This window comes from Chrysochloris asiatica, unplaced genomic scaffold, assembly GCF_000296735.1.
Source record: "Chrysochloris asiatica unplaced genomic scaffold, ChrAsi1.0 scaffold00053, whole genome shotgun sequence".
In the NCBI taxonomy this organism is placed as follows: Eukaryota; Metazoa; Chordata; class Mammalia; order Afrosoricida; family Chrysochloridae; genus Chrysochloris; species Chrysochloris asiatica.
In genome coordinates this window covers 16,431,792-16,452,649 of record NW_006408571.1, presented here as the reverse complement: position 1 = coordinate 16,452,649, position 20,858 = coordinate 16,431,792, and the positions used below count along the sequence as shown (strand labels likewise).

Sequence of the window (20,858 nt, the reverse complement as noted above, 5' to 3'; positions counted from 1 at the left end):
ATATGCCCTCTCTTCTTATCAGCTGGATGCTTCACTCTCCACACTAGTCCTCTGTGGCTATGTCACTGACTCTGGGCCCAAGAGTCCCCAAGTCTTGCCACACAGCTGGCCAATCAGGTCTTCACCTGGGTTCACAGAAGTCTATTGAACATTGTAGGGCTTAGCTTGCCGCTTCATTGCTGTTTTTCCTTCATTTCCCCTTATCGGTGACGAGCGTGGTCACCAATCAGAGCGTGTATTCCCATTGAGTCTTAGTCTTGGAAGGGGGTTTGCACTGAGGGGACCATACCACTTGCCTTGATGTTTCCTGAGCAAGCAGCTTGCTTGTTCTTGTAGGTCTGCCTATGTTGTTTTATATTTTTCCTGTAGGTTTTTCTTTCAAGAAATATCTTCTGTTCTTCTAGCTGCTCCAGGCTAGTCTGCTTTTCCTTTCAAGTGGAAATGTCCCATCTCTGGAGATCTGGATGTGGTTCAGGCTTCCACATATAGTCTTATGAAATGCAGAGGCTCCGCAGGAAGCCTCCTTCACTGGGCACATTGTACCACCATTTTAGGTATTCCAATCAGTTATAGGCAGAAGACGGACTTACAAACTTTTTATGGTGATGTTTCTGGCTATTCCTTTCAAGAGAGGGAACTTTTTGAAGTGATGGAAATTTTCTACATATACACATGTTATCAGAAATAGACACTTAAGGTCTATGCATTTAACTTAATTGTAATTCCCATAAATTATAACTGTTAAATTTGTAAAAATAAACAATTGGCTAGATAAAAACTAACCAAAAGGAGGGCGGGAGTGCCTTTCTATGTTTGTGCCCATCCTCTGTTTAAAGTCAGATAAATTCAGATGTATGTGCCCAGATCCCCTTCTGGTCACAGTAAATTCTTCAGATAGCAGGTGCCTTTTAAGTACCTACATTTTCTTTACTTTTTTTTGTTTGTTTAAATGGTAAACTAGAGTGTTTCATACTGCATTCTATTTTGTGGTTTCTTAAACGCTGCAGTGAATGTAATCCAACATTTTATAGTGTGTTTAAGGCCACAGTAGGCTGCTGAGGTACAAAAGTTTACCCTGTTACTAATAAACCTCAAATTGTGACTGTTCTGTTCCCTCTCCTACAGCTAGATCCAAACTGTCTGTGTGCTTTATCTATTGCTATGTGACATGCTAACCCCAAACGTAGACGTGCTAGACAGTCCCCACTGTGTCTGCGGCTTAGGATCTAGGAGCAGTTCGGCTGGGTGGTTCTAGCTCAGGTCTCACAGGCTGCAGTTATCTCTGTGTGCCCGAGTCAACACTGCAGCTGCTTCTGGGAGCTTTCTGGGTGGGCTCTATAGATGGTGGTGTTCTTAAGCCAGTGACTCAAATGCTCTTTCCCTCTGGTTTTCTGTTTGCAGTGGCCAGGGCACTGATGAAGGGGAGGTGCTGCTTTATTACTGCTACTGTGACCTGGAGGATCCATACTGGCTCTGTGCCTGGCAGACAGCTCTGTGTCAGCATCTGCACCTCACAGGCAAGGTAACACCCCCCTCCCCCACCTCAGCCTTTACTGGGCTTACCTGGCCTCCCAAACTTGGATTTTGTAATGAAACTTTGCTCATTACAATGATTTTCTGCTAGGATCTTAGAAATTAGGGAAATCCTGCAGGCCATTGAAAAAGAAGGCTGGAGGGGGAGGCTCTAAAAATTTAGTGTAAACATGAAATTTAAAGATAATGAAAAATTCCCGTGAACTTTTTGAACACCCCTTGTTTAGTAGACTTTATAGGCCATGTGGTTACTGAGACAACTACTAACTACTCACCACTGCCGTTTTATCATGAAATAATGTTACTTTAGGCTATGTAAGTAAAAGAATGGACTCCTAGTGCAGCACTGGGAGAAGAAATGGACAGCGAACCATAAGCTTGGCAGTTCAAACCAGCTGTTCCTTGGAAACCCTATACAGGGTTGCTATGTGTTAGAATCGACTTGATGGCAATTAACAACAACAATAAAGAAAGAATAAGTATTGCTGTGTTACAATAAAACTATATACAAAACCAGGCATAGTTTGCCAACATATGACACAAAGAAATGGTCGTGCTGTATTAACTAGAAAGAGCATTGTATAAAACTACATATAAGTATGATTCCAAGTTGCTACGTACGGTCCCTAGAACTTGCAGGTCCTTTCACCATCTCAGGTTTGGCCTTTCTTTCCATTCCACTCCTCCCTGAGCTCTTCATATAAAAACCACAACAACCAACTTGCTTTTGTCTCAATCCTGACTCATAGCAGCTGTGTAGGATTTCGAAGACTGTAAATCTTTGTGGGAGCAGACAGCCTCATCTTTCTCTCACAGAGTGGCTAGTGGATTTGAACTACTGACCTTTCATTTAGCAGCCCAAAACATAACACACAGTACCACCAGAGAGCTCCTTCATGTCTGCTCAAATGTTATGTCCTTAGAAGTGAATCTGACACTGTCCTCTCTCTAACGTTTTATTGTGTTTACAGCAGCATGCTTAGGGTCCCTTTCAACAGCTTCTACACAAGTTATTCTGTGACAGCAGTTACATTCTTCACACTGTGTGAACATGCACATTAGTTTCCATTCTGGTTGTTCTGTTTCCATCGATCTAGTTTCTCTGGCCCCTTTTGTTCTCATCTTTGCTTTAAAGTAATTGTTGACCGTTTGAGCTCATATAAGTGATTATTTTTAAAAAGGAACGTAGTACTTATGAGTGAGATTCGTTCTATTTGGAACCAACTTGTTATTTAGCTACGAGGTGACTCAGGAGTTATTTTCAAGTTACAAGTTTGAAGCGTATCCCAAGGCAGTATTCTCAGGGAGTTTTTCACCCTCAACCTTTGGTACTTCTGGGGTTCTTTGTTTAGTGTTGATTTAGGAGTTTGAGGTCCTGTTCCTCATTTTTCCCTGGTTTATCAGGGTCCATCCTGATGGAATGGTCAGCAGTGGTAGGCAGACAACATCTAGTTCTGGTCTCAGGTAGATGAGACACAGTTCAAGTAGGCTGTTTGTCCTGTAGATGAGTTTCTTCTTAGAGTCCTTAGTTTCCTTTTCCTTTTGTTCCAGATGAGTAGAGAGTAGTTGTGTCTTAAATGACAGCTCACAAGCTTTTAAGACCCCAGACACTACTCACCGAAATAGGATGTAGAACATAACTCTATATTATGCCAATGGACCAACCCTGCTTTTTTTTTTTGACCCTTATAAAAAGGGTCACTACCTCTTAATTTCAGTTAGTGAAAGGTACTTTCACTACCTGAAAGTAACGCTTATTTATTTATAATCTATCTCCCTAATGGCTTCATTGAGAACAGAAACTTGGCCTTACTTGATGTATTGTCAATACTAGAACAAGGCTTAGAAAGCACACTCAGTAAGTACATGTGGCATGTTTAATAAAAGAAGGAATACATGTTGGTAACAAAACTGTATGTGTACTGTGTATATATAAGTATATGTATAAAGATACCAAAATGTTAACAATGATTATTTTTGCCTTATAGGATTATGTTGTGGTTGTTAAGTGCCATCGAGTTGGTTCGACCCATAGCGACCCTGTATAGTGTTTCCAAGGGGCAGCTAGTGAGCTTGAACTGCCGACCTTACAATTCAAACGGCTTTGCAACCTGGCACGCTAATTTTCTTTAAAGATCTTCCTGCTGGATTTGGCCACTTCTACCTTTTCAGCCAATCTGCCACTCTTCGCTTATTCCGCTCCTGCAACATGGTCTTTCATTTTCTGAAACCCACCAAACTCTTTTCTGCCTTTGGGTCTTTTTACCCGAGAACCCTCTTCCAGGAACTCCCACGCCCACTCTATTTCTCCTGATTTTTACTCAATTCATGTCTCAATTTTAATTAATGTGACCTCCTCAAAGAAGCTTTCTTGACTCTTCAGTCTAAATTCATTTTTTCCCATTACACTCTTGCAGTATTGTCTTATAGTTATTTGTTTTACTTTTTATCACTTGTCAGTTTGTAAATTCTGTCTTAATATCTGTAACTTCCATCAGTCTGAAAACGTCAAGAGGTTGAGAACCCTTACCATAATTGCTGGTACATAATAAAAGTAAACATTTGTGGAATGGGTATTATCATCTCTTTTCAGAGAAATTCTACGCCATAAAGATGGATGGATATTCGGAAAGTAAATCAGAATGTGTAAAATGTGGAAATTAGTCCATTTCTGAATTTTAGTGGCAGATTTTTATCCTTGGCCCGGCCTTATAGGTAAGCCAGCACAGGAGGCCTCCAGTCACTAGGTGGCAGCACTGCCTGGACCTTGGGTCCAAAGTTCTAGACTTCAACAATACTTGACCAGTTTATTGTTTTCTAGTGGTAGAAGATTTGATAGAATATTGACTTTTAGGTAAGGGGAGAGGAGAAGTTGAAATTTCTGGAATTATGAAAAAAAAGTCTGTCCCCTATTGCTATACAGTCCTTACTGCCTCAAAGAATTTCAGTAGATCATTGGAGGCTTTTGCATAAAGAAAAACTGATAAGATTTGAGACTAGAAGGATATGGCTTAAAATACCAATCTACCACCTACCAACCTTTGAGAAAGTTATTTTACTTCCCTGATCTTCCATTTCCTTTTTTTTTTTTTTTTTAATGTTTTATTGTGAGTTATGTGATAGTTTACATGGGAGAACATCAGTTTTACATTCATTCTTTCGTATATCGTTTCTTTGCCATGGTTACAATCCCCTCCATGCATCTTCAACCAACCAAAGGGTATACCCTGCAAGCCTGCCTCCCACACCCCTCCCCCCCAGTCTTCAGCACACAGTCCCTCTCCCTCTTTGGATCTAAAGTCTCCAGCTGCTCCATCTCTCCATGTCATCATCACTGCCTCCATTTCAGGCATCACTGCTTCTCTGGGTAGGGTCCTGTACTCCGCTCTTCTCCTTCCATTTCCTTTTATTTGAAATGGGGGTTATGGTATAGCTGTCTTTCAAGATTATAAAGTAATATTCCTTTCTCACAGTATGTGCTCAATAAATGGTAATGATTAATATTTTCCACTTCTAAGGAGCTCTGATATCCTAGTGGTTATGAGTTGGGCTGCTAACCTTAAGGTCAGCATCTCAAAACTACCAGCTGTTCCTTGGGAGACTGATGAGGCTTTCTGTTCCCCTAAAAGTGTATAGCCTGAGAAACCCTATCCAGGGTTGCTATGAGTTAGAACCCGTTCCACAGCACATAACCAACCAAGGTTTAATGTTGATCTCATCAACATCCTAGTTTGAAGTATTTCTGCTTGTTAAAAGTCTAGTGCATGTGCTTAGAATTGTTGTGCCCTCAGTATGTAGCAAGTAGCTGTGTTTGTCTTTTACTTGGTTTCTGAGATTTGTGAATAACATAGGAAAGGATCTATACTACCCACAGAAGTATGTATCTCTTCATAATAGCATGCCACCATCAGAAACAATTTTGGAGTGGATTTCCTGACCCTTATATGGGTTCAGCTCCATTTTTCTATAGTGAAAACAACAGCCTGTTGCCTTTGAGTGAATTTCAACTCAACAGCCAGCCCATGTTACAGAGTAGACCATAGCATCTTCTTGGCTATATTCTTTACAGAATGAGATCAGGACTTGCTTCTGCAGGGCCTTAAATTGCTTTCCTTTTCAGAGAATTGCTACGGAACCACACAGTGCTACACACCCTATCTAGAACTTTTCTCGATCATTTATAGACTCAGCCAAATAATTTTATCATACTAAAACAACCATCTTTGGGGGCTGCCAGAGCCTGGTCCCTTAAGGCAAGCTTGTGGCCCAGGCTCTAATGCCCTTTTAGTAAAGCATTTCCAAGAGAATATAGGGTTTAAGAAATCAAAGATCTCCAAATGGAGACACATTCATTCATCCAACAAATAGATATATTGAGCAGACACTGTTCTCGAACTGGTTATGCAGCAATAAAGCAGACACACACTCTCCTTGAACTCCCATTCAAGTGGGAGGGTTTTCAGTGGTGTTCTTTCCCCCAAACACCAGAGATTATCCACACACCTCCCTAGCCCTCAGATTTGCTTTGTATTTTAGGACTTAGGTAATATATCTTTAGCACTTTCTCATTGTGTTGTCCTTGATTTTCCTTTTTTTCAATGATAAAGAAATTAAGGCTCTGGACCACTTGGCAAGTAAGTGACAGATAAATTTTGATGCTAGATCTCCTGGCCTCTTTGGAGAACTCTGTGATGCTACCTGGATGTAGGTAGAGTTCAAATTCACTTCTTTGGCCATTCAATAATCTGGAGCTCGATAGCAAATGGGACTTACTAGAAGCTTCATTCATTCATATGCTTGTTCAACACACATTACCTGAATACCTCATCTGTACCGGCTCTCTGAATAGTGCCATTGTGAAAAAATACAGATCTCTTTATTTGGCCACATTTTTGGTGTCCACAGCGATGTGTTTGCTTTTTGTGTTACACTCATTATAACACATGAGCATGTTGTTCTGTGCTAGAAAGCTAATGAAACTAAGAACAGGCTCTCTTCCGTTTCTCTCACTCTTGTATCTCAGGTTCGAATTGCTACAGAAGGAATCAATGGAACAGTTGGTGGAAGCAAATTGGCCACCAGACTCTATGTGGAAGCCATGCTTTCCTGCCCATTGTTTAAGGATTATCTGTGTAAGGAAGATTTTAAGGTAAGAGAAATTGATAATAAAATGGACCCAGAATTGTCTGCTTCTGCCTCTTTTCCCTCAAGGTTATTGAGGAGGAAGTCAGTGTAGGCGAAGTAAGTAGTACCAGGAGGCTACTCTCTTCCTCGTAAGAAGAAGAGCGTGGGCCAGGTACCTGTAGCATTCATCCCAGGGCTTTCACTAAGCCACCATGTGACCTTGGGCAAGCTAGTCTCCCATTTTATAAATTAAGGACCTTAGAACTTACACAACCTACAGCTCTAAAACCGGGGCCTGCTTACTCACTTAAGAGACCACCTCGCTGTTTATTTGAGTGACTTTCTGCTTTTATCACAATAGAAAATATACGAGGGAGCTTCAAAAAGTTCATGGAAAAAATCTATTTTGTAATTCCATTTTCCACAGACTTCTTGAAGCTGTCTCATATAGAGCATAATAGATAAAATATCAAATGTTGTTAAGTGCCGTCAAGTCGATTCCAACCCATAGTGATCCTGTATAGATAGTGTTTCCAATGAGCAGCTGGTGAGCTTGAACCGCCGACCTTGCAGTTCAAATGACTTTGCGGTCTGATGCATTAACCCATAGTGCCACACCAGGACTCCAAAATATCAAAAGCTGGGTTGTAATCACATGTTGGAACTGCTCAGTGGTGTTCAGTTTTATAGTTAAATGCTTACAGCTATACAAAGACCTTTTTTATTTAATAGTTCTGCAGATGATAAGTATGCAGTAAATATTAATATTGAATGAGCTGAACATTCTAGGCTTTTGTTTCTTTCCCCTTGAACTGTTGCTTATAATTTAATGTTTCTTAAGACTGCAACTATCATTACAGAGCTAGCCACAATTTTTCCATTTGGCATGTATCTTACACCTGTGGATGACAGATGACCACTATATTCTGTTTTTGTTTCTCCATGGCTAGACCAGCAAAGGAGGAGCCCAGTGCTTTCCAGAATTGCGTGTTGGTGTTTTTGAAGAAATTGTGCCCATGGGGATTAGCCCCAATAAAGTCTCCTACAAGAAGCCTGGTATGTCTGCTTGTAGAAGAATTGTGCTTTTCTCCATAGGGACAAAATGTAATAGACAAATGAAAAAGTTAGGTACTGATCAGCAAGAGTTACAATGAATCCTCTCCTGGAAATAGCTATAGGGTGGCCAGTGCTTGGGCCCATTCAGTTCTTCAACTGATTCTTCTCTTTGATACTATGGTAGACTCTCCATAAAATGGCCTATCTTATTCTTCTGGATGATTTCAAGAAGTTTTCTCTTTATAATTGTAAAACATGAACACCAAGCATTCCTACCACGGTACTCTCTCTCTACTCATTGCTCTGGCCACAGAGAACTCAGACACTATACTCATAATTGTAGGGTTAACAGGTTACAATTCAGGATCAGAAATGTTCAGGGCACAATTTTTCCAGTAAGGACAACCTCTCCATAGCTGTGCCCACGGACAGGCCTCTCTCTGCCTGACCAGTGTCACAGAGCTCTTTGAGGGCTACTGACAAATGCCCACAGGATGCACCACTCCACCAGAAACCTCAGCTTGAAGCTACTCAGCTCTAACTTTGTGGGTCAGCAAACCTAGCTCCCCCAAATAAGTCCCTGGAGACACCTCACTCTGCAAGCAAGCCTCCTGCCCAAAGTCACTCAGCTTTACTTGCTCCGTGGGCTGTGGATTCCATGGCTGTGTCCCATGCTCTGGCTCGTGGTTCCCCTGCTGCTGCTCCTCTGCCACTCTTCCAGTGTCACAGCGTGCTGTCCCTGGGTTGAGGAGTTTCATTCTACAGTGATCTCAGGCCCAAAGGATGCACTCCTCTCCTGGCTCCTCTTCTTTGATAGTAGTGAAATTCTCCATTCCCGCTGCTGACAAGTTTCATTTTATACTCATTAGAGTTCCAGGTTTTTATAATCACAGTTAACCCTGTTAACCACTCACAACTGAATCATATAATCCTCTCAGCATTTTCTCCTACTTTCTCATACCCAGACCCAGCAGGGCAAAATAGTGTTAGGTAAGAGTTTACAAAGACTTTAACTAGAAGAGATATTAAATAATCCACTGCACTGCAATAATTATTACTTATAAATAGTTATCAGCAGAATAGAATACACAGGCTTTTGCTATAGGAAGCAATTGGCTCTTAACACCTAAGCATTTAGATTCCAACTGTTCTAGAATGTTTCCCCACCCTCGCCATGTGGCTGCTATAGAGGGTTGAAAGATATTTGTTTTGTGGAGTTTGGGGTTTGTTGTTGTTTTTTTAACTTGCTATTATGAATTGAGTGAAAGTTTACGAAGCAGGTCATCAATGTTACAGTGAAAAACTCATACACTTTATTTATTGTCAATGACTGCAGTTCCCCCCAAGTAACATCACTGATTGCACTTCCTCCCTGTGATTCTTGTTTCCATTCCACCGTTGTAAACTTTGTCTTTAGGTAAATGCTGTCCATTTGATCTTGAATGGTTGGCATATCTTACTAGTGTTGTTGTCACCCTAAATATCTATCCATCGGTTGACTGGAAATTGAGCCACAAGGATGTGTTGTTTTAAATCTGAAGGGTGATCAAGGGCTATAGTTTCAGGGCTCGTGCACTATGTTTTGACCAATTGTTGTTGTTGTTGTTAAGTGCCGTCGAGTCGATTCCGACCCATAGTGACCCTATATAGGGTTTACAAGGAGCAGCTGGTGAGCTTGAACGACCGACCTTGCAGTTCAAACGATTTTGCAATCTGACGCATTAGCCCGCAGCACCACACCAGGACTCCTTTGATCAATTATCCTGGTCTTTTTTTGTAATTTTGAGTTTTAGTCCACATTTCCCCTCCACACCCCCCATTCTCTCCAGGACATTCTGATGTGTTCCCTTTGAGAGCATTTGGTAGTGGTAGCTGGGCACCATCTAGTTCTGGTTTCGGGTTGTGGAGACTGATGGTTGTGTGTTCCATTGGTCTATTGGATTGTTTCCAAGCATCAATTTTCATCATTCTTCTATCCTCCACACTGGGATAGCAATAGCTTTTAAGATCCCAGTCACTAACTCATCAAAGTAGGATGTATATAACATCATCTTTGTGGACTATGTTATGCCATTTGACCCTGGTGTCCCCCTGAGGCTGTAGTCCTGAGCCCCCAGGCCCAGCTGGTCATTCCTGAAAGTTGTTTGGTAATGTTTAAGAAGTTTTCATAGTTTTACCCCTCTGTCTTCTCCACCACATTCATGGATCTGTGTGCAGCAGAGGTGAACACCCAGGAACAAATGTCTTCTGATAACTTTTGAAGTTTAAAAAAAAAATTTTTTTAATACATTTTACTGTGTAAGTTTTTAAACAAAAAGAAAGAAGATAGTACAGTGAACATCCATGTACCTGCCCCTCAGCGTCAGCAATTACCAATTTATGGCCAATTTCTTTCATCTATATCATTATTTTGAAGAAACCCCCAACATCCTATCATTTAATGTATGATTATCTTAGTTGATAGGAGTCCTGGCGTGGCACTACAGAATAATGCACTGGAACGCAGGGTTGGTTGTAACCACAAGATTGGTGGTTCACATTCACCAGCCACTCCTTGGAAATCCCATACAGTCACTTGACTCGATAGAACTTAACAACAACAATAGTGATCTTAGTAGATATCACTGTAAGATCTGTAAGATAATGATTCTTGTAAAAACAAAACAGTAAAACTTACCACATCTAAAACATTTTAATAATTCTTTAATATTGTCAAATATTCATTCTGTTCAAAATTCCCAGCTCTCAGTGTTTTAAAATTTTGTTTCTACTATTATTCAAATATGGTCCATGTATTGTAGTTCACTGATATGTCTCTTCAAGTCTCTGGATTTATTGGAATCCCACCATCTTTTTGTTACTCTTTGCGATTTATTTTTTGAGAGATCTGGGTCATTAGTCTATAGTGTTGCCCACAGTCGGCTTATGCTGATTGTCTCTCCCTGGTACTGTTCAACTTCTTCCTCTGGCCTCTGTATTTCCTATAAATCAATAGTTAGATTGAGAGCAGCACTGCCCAGTAGAAATATATGAACTGTGTATAATGACCGTATTTTACAAAGTAAAATGAAACAAGTGAAATTAATTTTAATATTATGCTTTACATAATATATCCAACTTATTTTCATCATGACATATAAATATGAAATAAATTCAAAATATGAAAATTAATAATAGTTTACCCCCCCCCCCCCAATATGTCTTTGAAATCCAGCACAACTCAATTTGGTCTAGCCACATTTCAGATGCATGGTAGCCAGGGTGGCTATCAAATTAGTCCAAATCTAGAGACTTGGCTTATCAAGTTTGATTTTGTTCTTGTTTTTCTCTTTCTTTTTTTTTTTTTAACAAGACTGCTTCTGAGGAGTCTTGACGTGGTGCTATAAGATAAGTACTGCACTGCTAGCCTAAAGGTCTGCAGTGCAAACCCACTCGTTGCTCCTTGGAAATCCTATACAGGGTCGCTGTAAGTTGGAACCATTCAACAGCACTTCATAACAACTTCCTAGGTAGCATAGTGTCATCTTTTACCAGGAGTACATAGGTCTAGTTGACTAACCAGTGTTTCATATGTAGAGATTTTTTAAAGGCTAAGAATTAAGGCAGAGGAAAATGGGAGCAGCATCTGGGAAGAGACTGATAAATGAGGAGAGAAGGGCCAGAAGAGTCAAGTCAGCTTTGTGTCACCATGGTAACAAGAGGACGCCATGACTACACTGCCCCTCCTTTGCCTTCAGGGTATTGCTCCAAACACTAAGGAAGAGGAGGCCTCTGGCAGTGCTGTACTGCTTCCATTGGATCTAGGTTGTATAAAGAACCTCATGTCTATGCATGGCTGTCCAATTAGGTCCTCTCAAGGCCAGGTCTCAGAGTGGTAGAGCTAATAGCAGCAGTGAGGAACAGGTTCTCTGAAAGCAGAGTTTTAGCCAATTTTCCATTGTTCTCATTGCGTTTTTTTTGGCCATGCGAGTAAAGTTTTACTAAAGATAATGCAAAGACAGATGCGACTGTACATTGACAGAGAACTTCCAGAAGTTCAAGCTGGATTCAGAAGAAGATATAAAATGAGGGATATCATTGCTGATGTCAGAAGGATCTTGGCTGAAAGCAGAGAATACCAGAAAGATGTTTGTTGTTGTTGTTGTTGTCATTGTTAAGTGCCGTCGAGTTGATTCCAACCAATAGCGACCCCGTATAGGGTTTCCAAGGAAAGCTGGTGAGCCTGAACCGCCAACTTTGCAGTCTGGTGCATCAACCCACAGTGCCACACCATGCTGTGCTTTATTAACTACCCAAAAGCTTTCAGTTGTGTGGATCATGACAAACTATGGGCAATATTACAAAGTAGGAGTATTCCAGAACACTTAATTGTGCTCAAGAGAAAAATTTACATAGACCAGGAGGCAGTTGTTTAAACAGAACAAGGGAACACTGAATGGTTTAAACTTAGGAAAGGTGTACACCAGGGTTGTATTCTTTTACCATACTTACTCAATCTGTATGCAGAACAAATAATCTGAGAAACTGGACTAAAGAAAAACGTGGTATCAGGATTGGAGAACGACTCATTAATGACCTGTGATAGGCAGATGATGCAACCTTGCTTGCTGAAAGCAAAGAGGACTTAAAATACTTACTGATGAAGATCAGAGACTACAGCCTTCAGTATGGGTTGCGTCTCAATGTAAAAACCAAAATCCTCATTGTGTTAGGTGCCATCAAGTCGGTACCAATTCAGCGACCTTATGCACAGCAGAACAAAACACTGCCCAATCCTGGGCCAACCTCACTACTGTTGCCACGCTTGAGTCCATGGATATTGCCACTTGGCCAATCCATCTCGTTGGGTGTCTTCCTCTTTTTCTCTGACCATCCACCTTATCAAACATGATATCCTTCTCCAGTGACTGGTTCCTCCTGACAATATGTCCAAAGTATGAGGGACGAAGTTTGGCCATCTTGGCCTCCAAGGAGCACTCTAGCTGCACTTCTTCCAAAATGGATTAATTGGTTGTTTTGGCAGCCCATGGCAATTTCAATATTCTCTTCCAGCACCATAACTCAAAAGCATCAATTCTTCTACAGTCTTCCTTATTCACTGCCAGCTTTCACATGCATATGAGGTTATTGAAAATACCATGACTTGGGTCAGGTGCACCTTAGTCCTCAAGCTGACATCTTTGCTCTTCAACACTTCAAAAAGGTCTTGTGCAGCAGATTTGCCTAATGCAAAACATTGTTTGATTTGACTGCTGCTTCCATGAGTGTTGATAGTTGATCCAAGAAGAATGAAGTCCTTGACAACTTCAACCTTTTCTCCATTGATAAGACTGTTGTTGATTGGTCCAGTGGTGAGAATTTTTGTTTTCTTGACATTGAGATGTAATCCATAGCAAAGGCTGTGCTCTTTGATCTTGATCAGTTAATGTTTTAAGTCCTCTTCACTTTTGGCAAGCAAGGTTGTATCATTTGCATATCGCAGGTTGTTAATAAGTTTTCCTCCAATCCTGATGCCACGTTTTTCTTCTTACAACCCAGGGTCTTGGATTATTTGCTCAGCATACAGGTTGAATAGGTATTGTGAAAGAACACAACCTTGTTGCACACCTTTCTTAATTTTAAACCATTCAGTGTTCCATGTTCTGTTCAAACAACTGCCTCTCGGTTCAAGTACAAATTTCTCATGAGCACAATGAAGTGTTTTGGAATACTCGTACTTCGCAATGTTGTTCATAGCTTGTCATGATCCACACAATCGAAAGCCTTTGCATAGTCAATAAAGCTCAGGTAAAGATCTTTCTGATATTCTCTGCTTTCAGCCAAGATCCATTGGCCATCAGCAATGATAGATATCCCTCGTTCCACGGCCTCTTCTGAATCCAGCTTGAACCTCTGAAAGTTCTCTGTCAATGTATGCTTGCAGCCATTTCTGTATTGCCTTTAGCAAAACTTTACTCGCGTGGGATATCAAAGAGATTGTCCAATGATTTCTGCCTTCTTTTGGGTCACCTCTTTTTGGAATGGGCACAAATACGGCTCTCTTCCAATCAGTCGGCCAGATAGCCATCTTCCAAATTTCTTGGCATAGATGAGTGCCTCCTGTACCATCTCACTTTCTTGAAAGATTTCAATTTTCATTCCTTCAATTCCTGGTGCCTTGTTCTTAGCCAGTTCCTTCAGTGCACCTTGGACTTCCTCCTTCATTGTCATTTGCTCTTGATCATATGCTACCTCTTGAAACAGTTGAACATGAACCATTTCCTTTTTGTACAGTGACTGTATTCCTTCCATCTTCTCTTGATGCTTTCTGCATCATCCAATAATTTGCCCAGAGAATCTTTCAATAACCAAAGTCGAGGCTTGAATTTTTTCTTCAGTTCCCCCAGCTTGAGAAATGCTGAGCATGTTTTTCCTTTTTTGTTTTCTGATTCCAGATCTTTGTACATTTTGTTGTAATATTTGGCTTTATCTTCTTCAGCTGATCTTTGAAATTTTCTGTTCAGAAAATTGGACCTCCTCATTTCTTCCATTTGCTTTAGAATCTCTATGCTGGAGACTAAGTTTCAGTGTCTCTTCTGACATCCATTTTGACCTTTTCCTTCTTTCTTGTCTTAATGACTTTTTGTTTTCTTCATGTATGATGTTCTTGATGTCATCCCACAGCTCTCCTGGTCTTCGGTCTTTAGTGTTTAATTTATCAAATCTGTTCTTCAGAACAACATCCATATAATTGGAGAAAAGATTGAAGTTGTCAAAGACTTCACTTTGCTTGGATTAACCATCGACACTTTTGGAAGCAGCAGTCAAGAAATCAAACAACATACTGTGTTAGGTAAATCTGCTGCACAAGACCTGTTTAAAGTGTTGAAGAGCAAAGATGTCAGTTTGAGGAATAAGGTGTGCCTGATCCTAGCCATGGTATTTTCAATAATTTCATATGCATGCGAAAGCTAGACAGTGAATAAGGAAGACCTTAGAAGAATTGATGCTCATTGCATTTTTGAAGCCTCCCTTTTGCCCCCACTTTTTGAAGGTCCCTTTAATTGTGTGCGAGTAACTGACATAGACTCTGGCTGAATCACATTATCCTTACAGTCCTAGGTGGGGCAGGAAGGAATCCAGATTTCTTGGCTGTGATCTAGCCCCATCTGAGTACTGAGCAATTTCAGGTGCTTGTTGGAATTCATCCCTGAGCCAAATGAGGCTCCACTGGTGTTGTAAACTCCATCATGAATGGTGGCTGACATTGTTAAAGCCCCGCCCACTAGGTGTGGTAGTCCCACACTGTCAAAATCACCAAAAGTTTCCCACAGTCTACTGAGCTGTCTAGACCTCCAAAGGTGTGGGGACGTTTCCATCCCAGAGAGTTGAGACAAAGCTCTCCACTAGAACTAGGGTTCCTCTTTTTCATTCACTTGTAATTTACTAATCTCACTTAAGTCTGTTTTTTCCTCAGTGTTTCTCACCCTTCTGTCTCTCTTTTTCTCTGTATCATTTCTGCTGCCAACACGTCCTATCTCTTCTCTTACTTATACACACAAGCAGAGACCATTTTCCTATCACTTTTGCATTTAAAAAAAAAAATTCCAACTTTATAGCAAGGTTTTTAGCCTTGAATTTGGGCTTGACCTTGATCTAGAACGGTTTACAAGGCCTTTAGTCAAGTACATTCCTGCTTAGACTCCTTTTTGTACAGTATCAATAGAACAGTAGCTATTTCCTGACCCACTAGTGACCATACAAAGGACCAGCAAATCCATTTGACAATTTAAGTTCCATTTGTCTTGTTGAGCAAGTATGAGGATGCAGAATTCTTCAGTTTGTTTGTAAACTGCCCAGTCTCCATAGTGTGCATCTAAAGAGGAGGGAGGTGCAGGGCAACTGAAATTACTAAATATCATCATCAAATATGATCATCAAATAGTATTTATAGCAAGTTCTTTTCCGACATAATTTATGAAGAGAAAATGTTGAGGTGGATACAAAGAAGGCAAAATATAAATCATTGGGTTAGTCTCATCTTTATGCTTCTGGTTGCATTCTGTTTTTCTTAACATAATTTTTGGTTTCATTTTAGGAACCCATTTATCCCCAGGTGAATTTCATGAAGAAGTAAAAAAGTTTTTATCTCTGCAAAATCGAGAACAAAGTGATACTATCCTCCTAGACTGCAGAAATTTCTATGAAAGCAAAATAGTAAGTATGAACCAGATGTGAATTCAGTGAAATGTTAGGTCTCCCCCTCCCCCACAGCATGGCTTATTTCCCAGGGGAAGCCATGTGTGCCCCCCTGTGCTGAAGTCAACCTGGATCTCCTCTCCATACTCACAGTTTCAGAGAAAACCCAACCCTCTGAAGTCAGGATCTGGTGAGAAAGTATATTTTTAGCTCCCATTAGCCTACCCTTGACATGTGTAACCTGTTAAGGGTCCTGTAAACTTGGCTTTGGGCAGCCTCTCCAGTCCCCCTAAGGACTCTGTGCAGGTGGTCCACAACTCACCCAACTTTATTTGTAAGTGCCAGAGCTCGATGTTGAAAAGTCAGAATGATGAGAACAGCCACTAGCAAGTGCTTCCTCTCCAAGTTGGTCATTTGACACAGGAGGAAGCTTTGTTCCCGCCCAGTGTGTTTTTCTGATGATTCTCCTACTGCTCCTTTGCTGCAGGGGCGATTCCAGGGCTGCTTAGCCCCAGACATCAGGAAGTTCAGCTACTTCCCTAGCTACGTCGACAAAAACCTAGAGCTTTTCAGAGAGAAGAGGGTGCTGATGTATTGCACTGGGGGCATTCGCTGTGAGCGGGGCTCAGCCTACCTTAAAGCCAAGGTAAGTCTGGGAGGTGAGGCTGACCTCGTCAACAGCTCAAGTGGAACTTTCCATCCCTACCTTCATGCCCTTCCACACCCCAGGCAGCCAGAGAATTGATTTCCTCCTTCTGTGAGTCCAGCAGAGTCCGAGCACGAATTCTGAAGGTCTTAAATCTCAAGATGTGAAAAGCACTTAACAGTCTTAAAGACTCATCCAGTATAAAAAGGAAAGATGAGCTAATGTAACTCTGCCCCTAATCCTTTTGCCTGATCCCAAGAAGAGCAAACTTAGTGATGTTACATATTACACCAGGTGTCCTCCTATATTTAGGGGACATCAAACCTAGTCAGGCTTCCCAGGACCTAGAGAGTGCAGGCCATGCCTGCTGTCATCACCTATCCCCTGAGTAGGGAACATCTGGCCAGTTGCTTTGCTGAGCCCCTTGGTCAGCACTTCTTCAGTGTCTTGAAGGGGCAGAGGTGGGGAAGCCTCCACTTAGGCATTCCTCACCGTGTTCCTCTCCAGTGGAGCTTCCCCTGGTCTCTGCTTGTCTACCCAAAGGTCATTTTGCTGTTTTACATATAGGGAGTGTGCAAGGAGGTATTCCAGCTCAAAGGCGGCATCCACAAGTACCTGGAAGAGTTTCCCGATGGTTATTACAAAGGGAAGTTGTTTGTGTTTGATGAGCGCTATGCCCTTTCGTACAACAATGTCATAGTGTCAGGTAGGTCAGCCCAGAACCCAAACTGATCATCAGACTCTCTGTGTTACCTATCCTAAAGGTAAGGATATCCTAAAGGAACTGCACAGGGAAGCCAGGCCAGTGCTCATTATTTGAGGAGAAATAAGTACAGAGAACCAAAATGTTCCCAACAGAATTGGAGATACAACCATGGGCAAACAAGAGCCCCGGACCAGGAGTCTGGAGGCCTGGGTTGGAATCCTGGCTCTGCTGTTGATTGGGATCTTGGGCAATTCTCATTGTCCCTGCCTGCCTGCTAGGAGCTGTACTAAACAGTCTAAGGAGTCTTAATTTGAGGTCAGTATATAGAAATCAGGAGTTCTCATGGGAAAGTAGTTATATATTTTTAATAAACCCACACTAAAATATTGTATTTCATCTATTATAGATGTAGGCAACGGATCAGTCAGATTAGATGTACTTTGTCATCAGTAGAAATCACAATATTTTTAAATTGCATCACAGTTATTGCATATGTGTCAAGACAGCATTTACACTCATCATGGTCTCAAACAGAAATCTTTATTAAACCCAGCCCTGAATCTTATTATTTAATAGGTTAAAAAGGAAAGCACATATCTTACTAAACCATAAATTTCAAAGAGAGTTTGATATTTCTATATAATTTCTATTTTGATTCTGTATATTTTATTTTATGCACTTAAAACCAGTTTTCTAAAATGTCACCTGTAGGCTTCACAGACAGACCAGTAAATCCATGGTACATACAAGGGTGGGAGCCCCTAGGTGAGATGGTTGTGGACAACATGGTATGAGTGATGGTAGTGCATTCTAAGGTGGGAGCTGAATCTGGGGCCAAGGCCAGATGCAGGAGTGACCACAGGAAGGGATGACCATGGGAAGCCTGTGGTTTCACTTCGGTGTTGAGTCCACAGTGAAGAGTGGTACCAGCTGAGGACAGTCAGTAAGGGAAGGATAGAAGTGATCCTCCAGAGAAGTGGCTGTTGCTCCTTCCCTGTAGTCACAAGCAGTTCACCCCAGTAACTGTAGCAGTTTTCTAGAATTCCGATGATCAGGGAGGGACTGAGTGCGTCACCACTCAGCTGAATTTGTCCTCTCCCCTTCCTTCTTGATGATTTTATTCATTTTAATGGTCTTGTGTTTGTGCCTTTACTGATGCTACTTCAGACCTGTGTTGGAACTAGATGCAATAATAGATTGTAGATAAGTAAGAAGAGTGGATTTGGCAGATTTTATAGAGGAAATGTTGGTAGAACTTGATGGGTTCCTACATTTAAGTGTGAAAAAGGGAGACAAGGCCCAAAGATAGCTCAGATTAGCTAGGTAAGGAGATGTGAACATGATGTCACTTATGGTAACAGGAAGTCAACAGAGACAAACAGACTAAGAAAGGAGGGAATACGAGTTTTCAGAATCAGGAGATCAAGAATTCTAGTGGCCTAGAGAAGAGAGGCAGTGGGGTGGGCCAGCAGAGGTGGACTGTGGATGTGGGATCATGTGTATTCAGGAATGATCTAAAGGAAGATCATTTAACAAGGGGTGTTGATGTCCAACCTGTGTTCTGGATGGAAGAAGGAAAGTGTCAGTGGGTGCTGGAAGCAGAAAGGAAATTCCCCCTCTAAAAATCAAAGTAGGAGGGGCCATTGTTGTTGCTGTTGTCATTAGAAAACAGGAGACTTAGTATGTAGACATTCCTCCCATCCCAATAGGATGTATTAGATTTTAGTAAGCTAAAAGTTACCTTTGGGAAATGGAGGAGTTCCCATGTGTGTGCGTGCGTGCATGCACACACATGCTTTTCACAAGGGCTTTTCTTGTTTTCCCAGCATGTTCATACTGTGGAGTCCAGTGGGACCAGTATAAACTCTGTTCAACTCCTCAGTGCCGCCAACTCGTCTTGGCCTGCCTGGCCTGCCAAGAACAAGGGTTCACAGCCTGTTGTGTCATGTGCCAGGACAAAGGGGACAGGCAGGCGTCAAGCCCCACGCAGAACAGCTTTAAAGAGGAATGTGAGTGCACAGCCCAGCGGCCACGCATACCCAGGGAGCGGCTGCTGCTGAACCCAGAACCACGGCCCCGGTTGGGTGAGGAAGAACAGTTGCTTATGTGAGCAACACTTGCAGCATGTTCCCCAAACCTTCACAAAGCTAGGAAATGATCAAAGGCACAGCTACAAAGAATGGAGAACCTCAGTGCTGACCAATACCACCATGGCCAACTGGGCACCAAATTGGGCACTTCATTTCACAGGGGCATTGGCAAGGGAGTTGGATGCTCTCCAACTATCTGAGATATTCTGAGTCAGAGGATACTATAAGACGGTAAATGGGAGTGTAATTACTGAGGGACCGCTAGGTGACTCTGCCCTGTCCCTGTCATGCTCTTGTCATCAAACCTGTCTTATCTTGGCGGCAGAAATGTGAAAGCCGTGGCCCTGGGAGTGGACTCTTCTGAATCAGGCCACTAAGGTCATCTGCCACCCACATCTACCTCCATCTTTTCTCTGATAGCCTGAAAACACCTAGATCAGAGGTCTAGGCTATGGCATTTGGCCTACTTCCTATTTGTGTAAATAAAGTTTTATTAGAACATAGTCACATCAGTTTCATTCCTTTACATTTGATCTGTGGCTGCTTTTATCTAAGAGTGGCAGAACTGAGTAGTTGTAGCAGAGATTGGCTCACAGTATCTACAACACTCTGTCCCTTTACAGAAAGTTTTCCAACCTCTGATCTAGATCAACCAGATCACCTTAAAGATGAGCTCTCCCATTTCACTGTTAGCTTTTAGTTGATTTCTTTGATAGATTCAAATAAGGCTCGATGACGCTGATGTTTGGGCAGCATGATGAGATCAGCATGTGGGATTAAGAAGACTCTTAGTGAGGTCATTCAGCACTGCCGTGGTGGTTTCCCAGCCTTCTGGCCAGCATGCCAGGCACAGTTACTTGCAGAGCATATCACTGCCCCACAAGTCCCAAGAAACATGGACGTACGCAGCTGTGCACAGACCACAGATTTAGTACTATGTTACAGTTTCAGTGTTGCAGCACAGCTGCGATTGTGTTTCAGGGAGAAGCTGAGTGGGGATGGCGGTCCCTGAAGCACGGTACCACTCCGGGGCCCATTGGCAGCCTCCATCAAACCTCTTCCACAGTGGGAAGGCCTGGCTGCTCCCTCTAGTACCTGGATTGTCTCCCTGCTGTTAGAGTTCACTGCACAGGACTGTCCCTGTCTCATCAAAAGCACCCTTGCTCAGTGCTCTGCAACCCCATCTGCTTCATCAGCTCTTTGACCGTGTCCTTTATCACAAGGTTTCTTGAATCCCACATTGAAATAACTTTCCAAAGCAACAAAAGTACAAGTTCAGCTGGCACTGTGGTATATTAAAAGGCACAAGGGCATTATGGCTTAACATTTTTGCTGGATCCAAAAAGATGCACATGATATTAAAAAGGGATACAGCAGAAATAGCAAATTGCATTGTCAGAATCAGCATCTTTGGATGGTTTGACCCGGATTTCCTAATCTCGAATAATCTGAATTGCTTTCACCATTTTCCCTCAGAGGCTTAATTTACAGGCATGAGATCACTGACAGCTTGTTTAATCATATG

At 41.8% G+C, this 20,858-nt stretch overlaps 1 protein-coding gene across 1 annotated transcript in view; it reads left to right on the top strand.

The window, feature by feature from the left end:
- TSTD2 (thiosulfate sulfurtransferase (rhodanese)-like domain containing 2) overlaps positions 1-17,269 on the top strand; it is a 21,587-nt gene extending 4,318 nt beyond the window's left edge. Inside the window, exons 3-8 of the mRNA XM_006863137.1 lie at positions 1,402-1,522; positions 6,557-6,682; positions 7,608-7,713; positions 15,791-15,909; positions 16,379-16,537; positions 17,105-17,269. Coding sequence (XP_006863199.1) covers positions 1,402-1,522; positions 6,557-6,682; positions 7,608-7,713; positions 15,791-15,909; positions 16,379-16,537; positions 17,105-17,269 — 796 coding nt within the window. The remainder of the gene's footprint in view (positions 1-1,401; positions 1,523-6,556; positions 6,683-7,607; positions 7,714-15,790; positions 15,910-16,378; positions 16,538-17,104) is intronic.
- Positions 17,270-20,858: the final 3,589 nt, after the last annotated feature.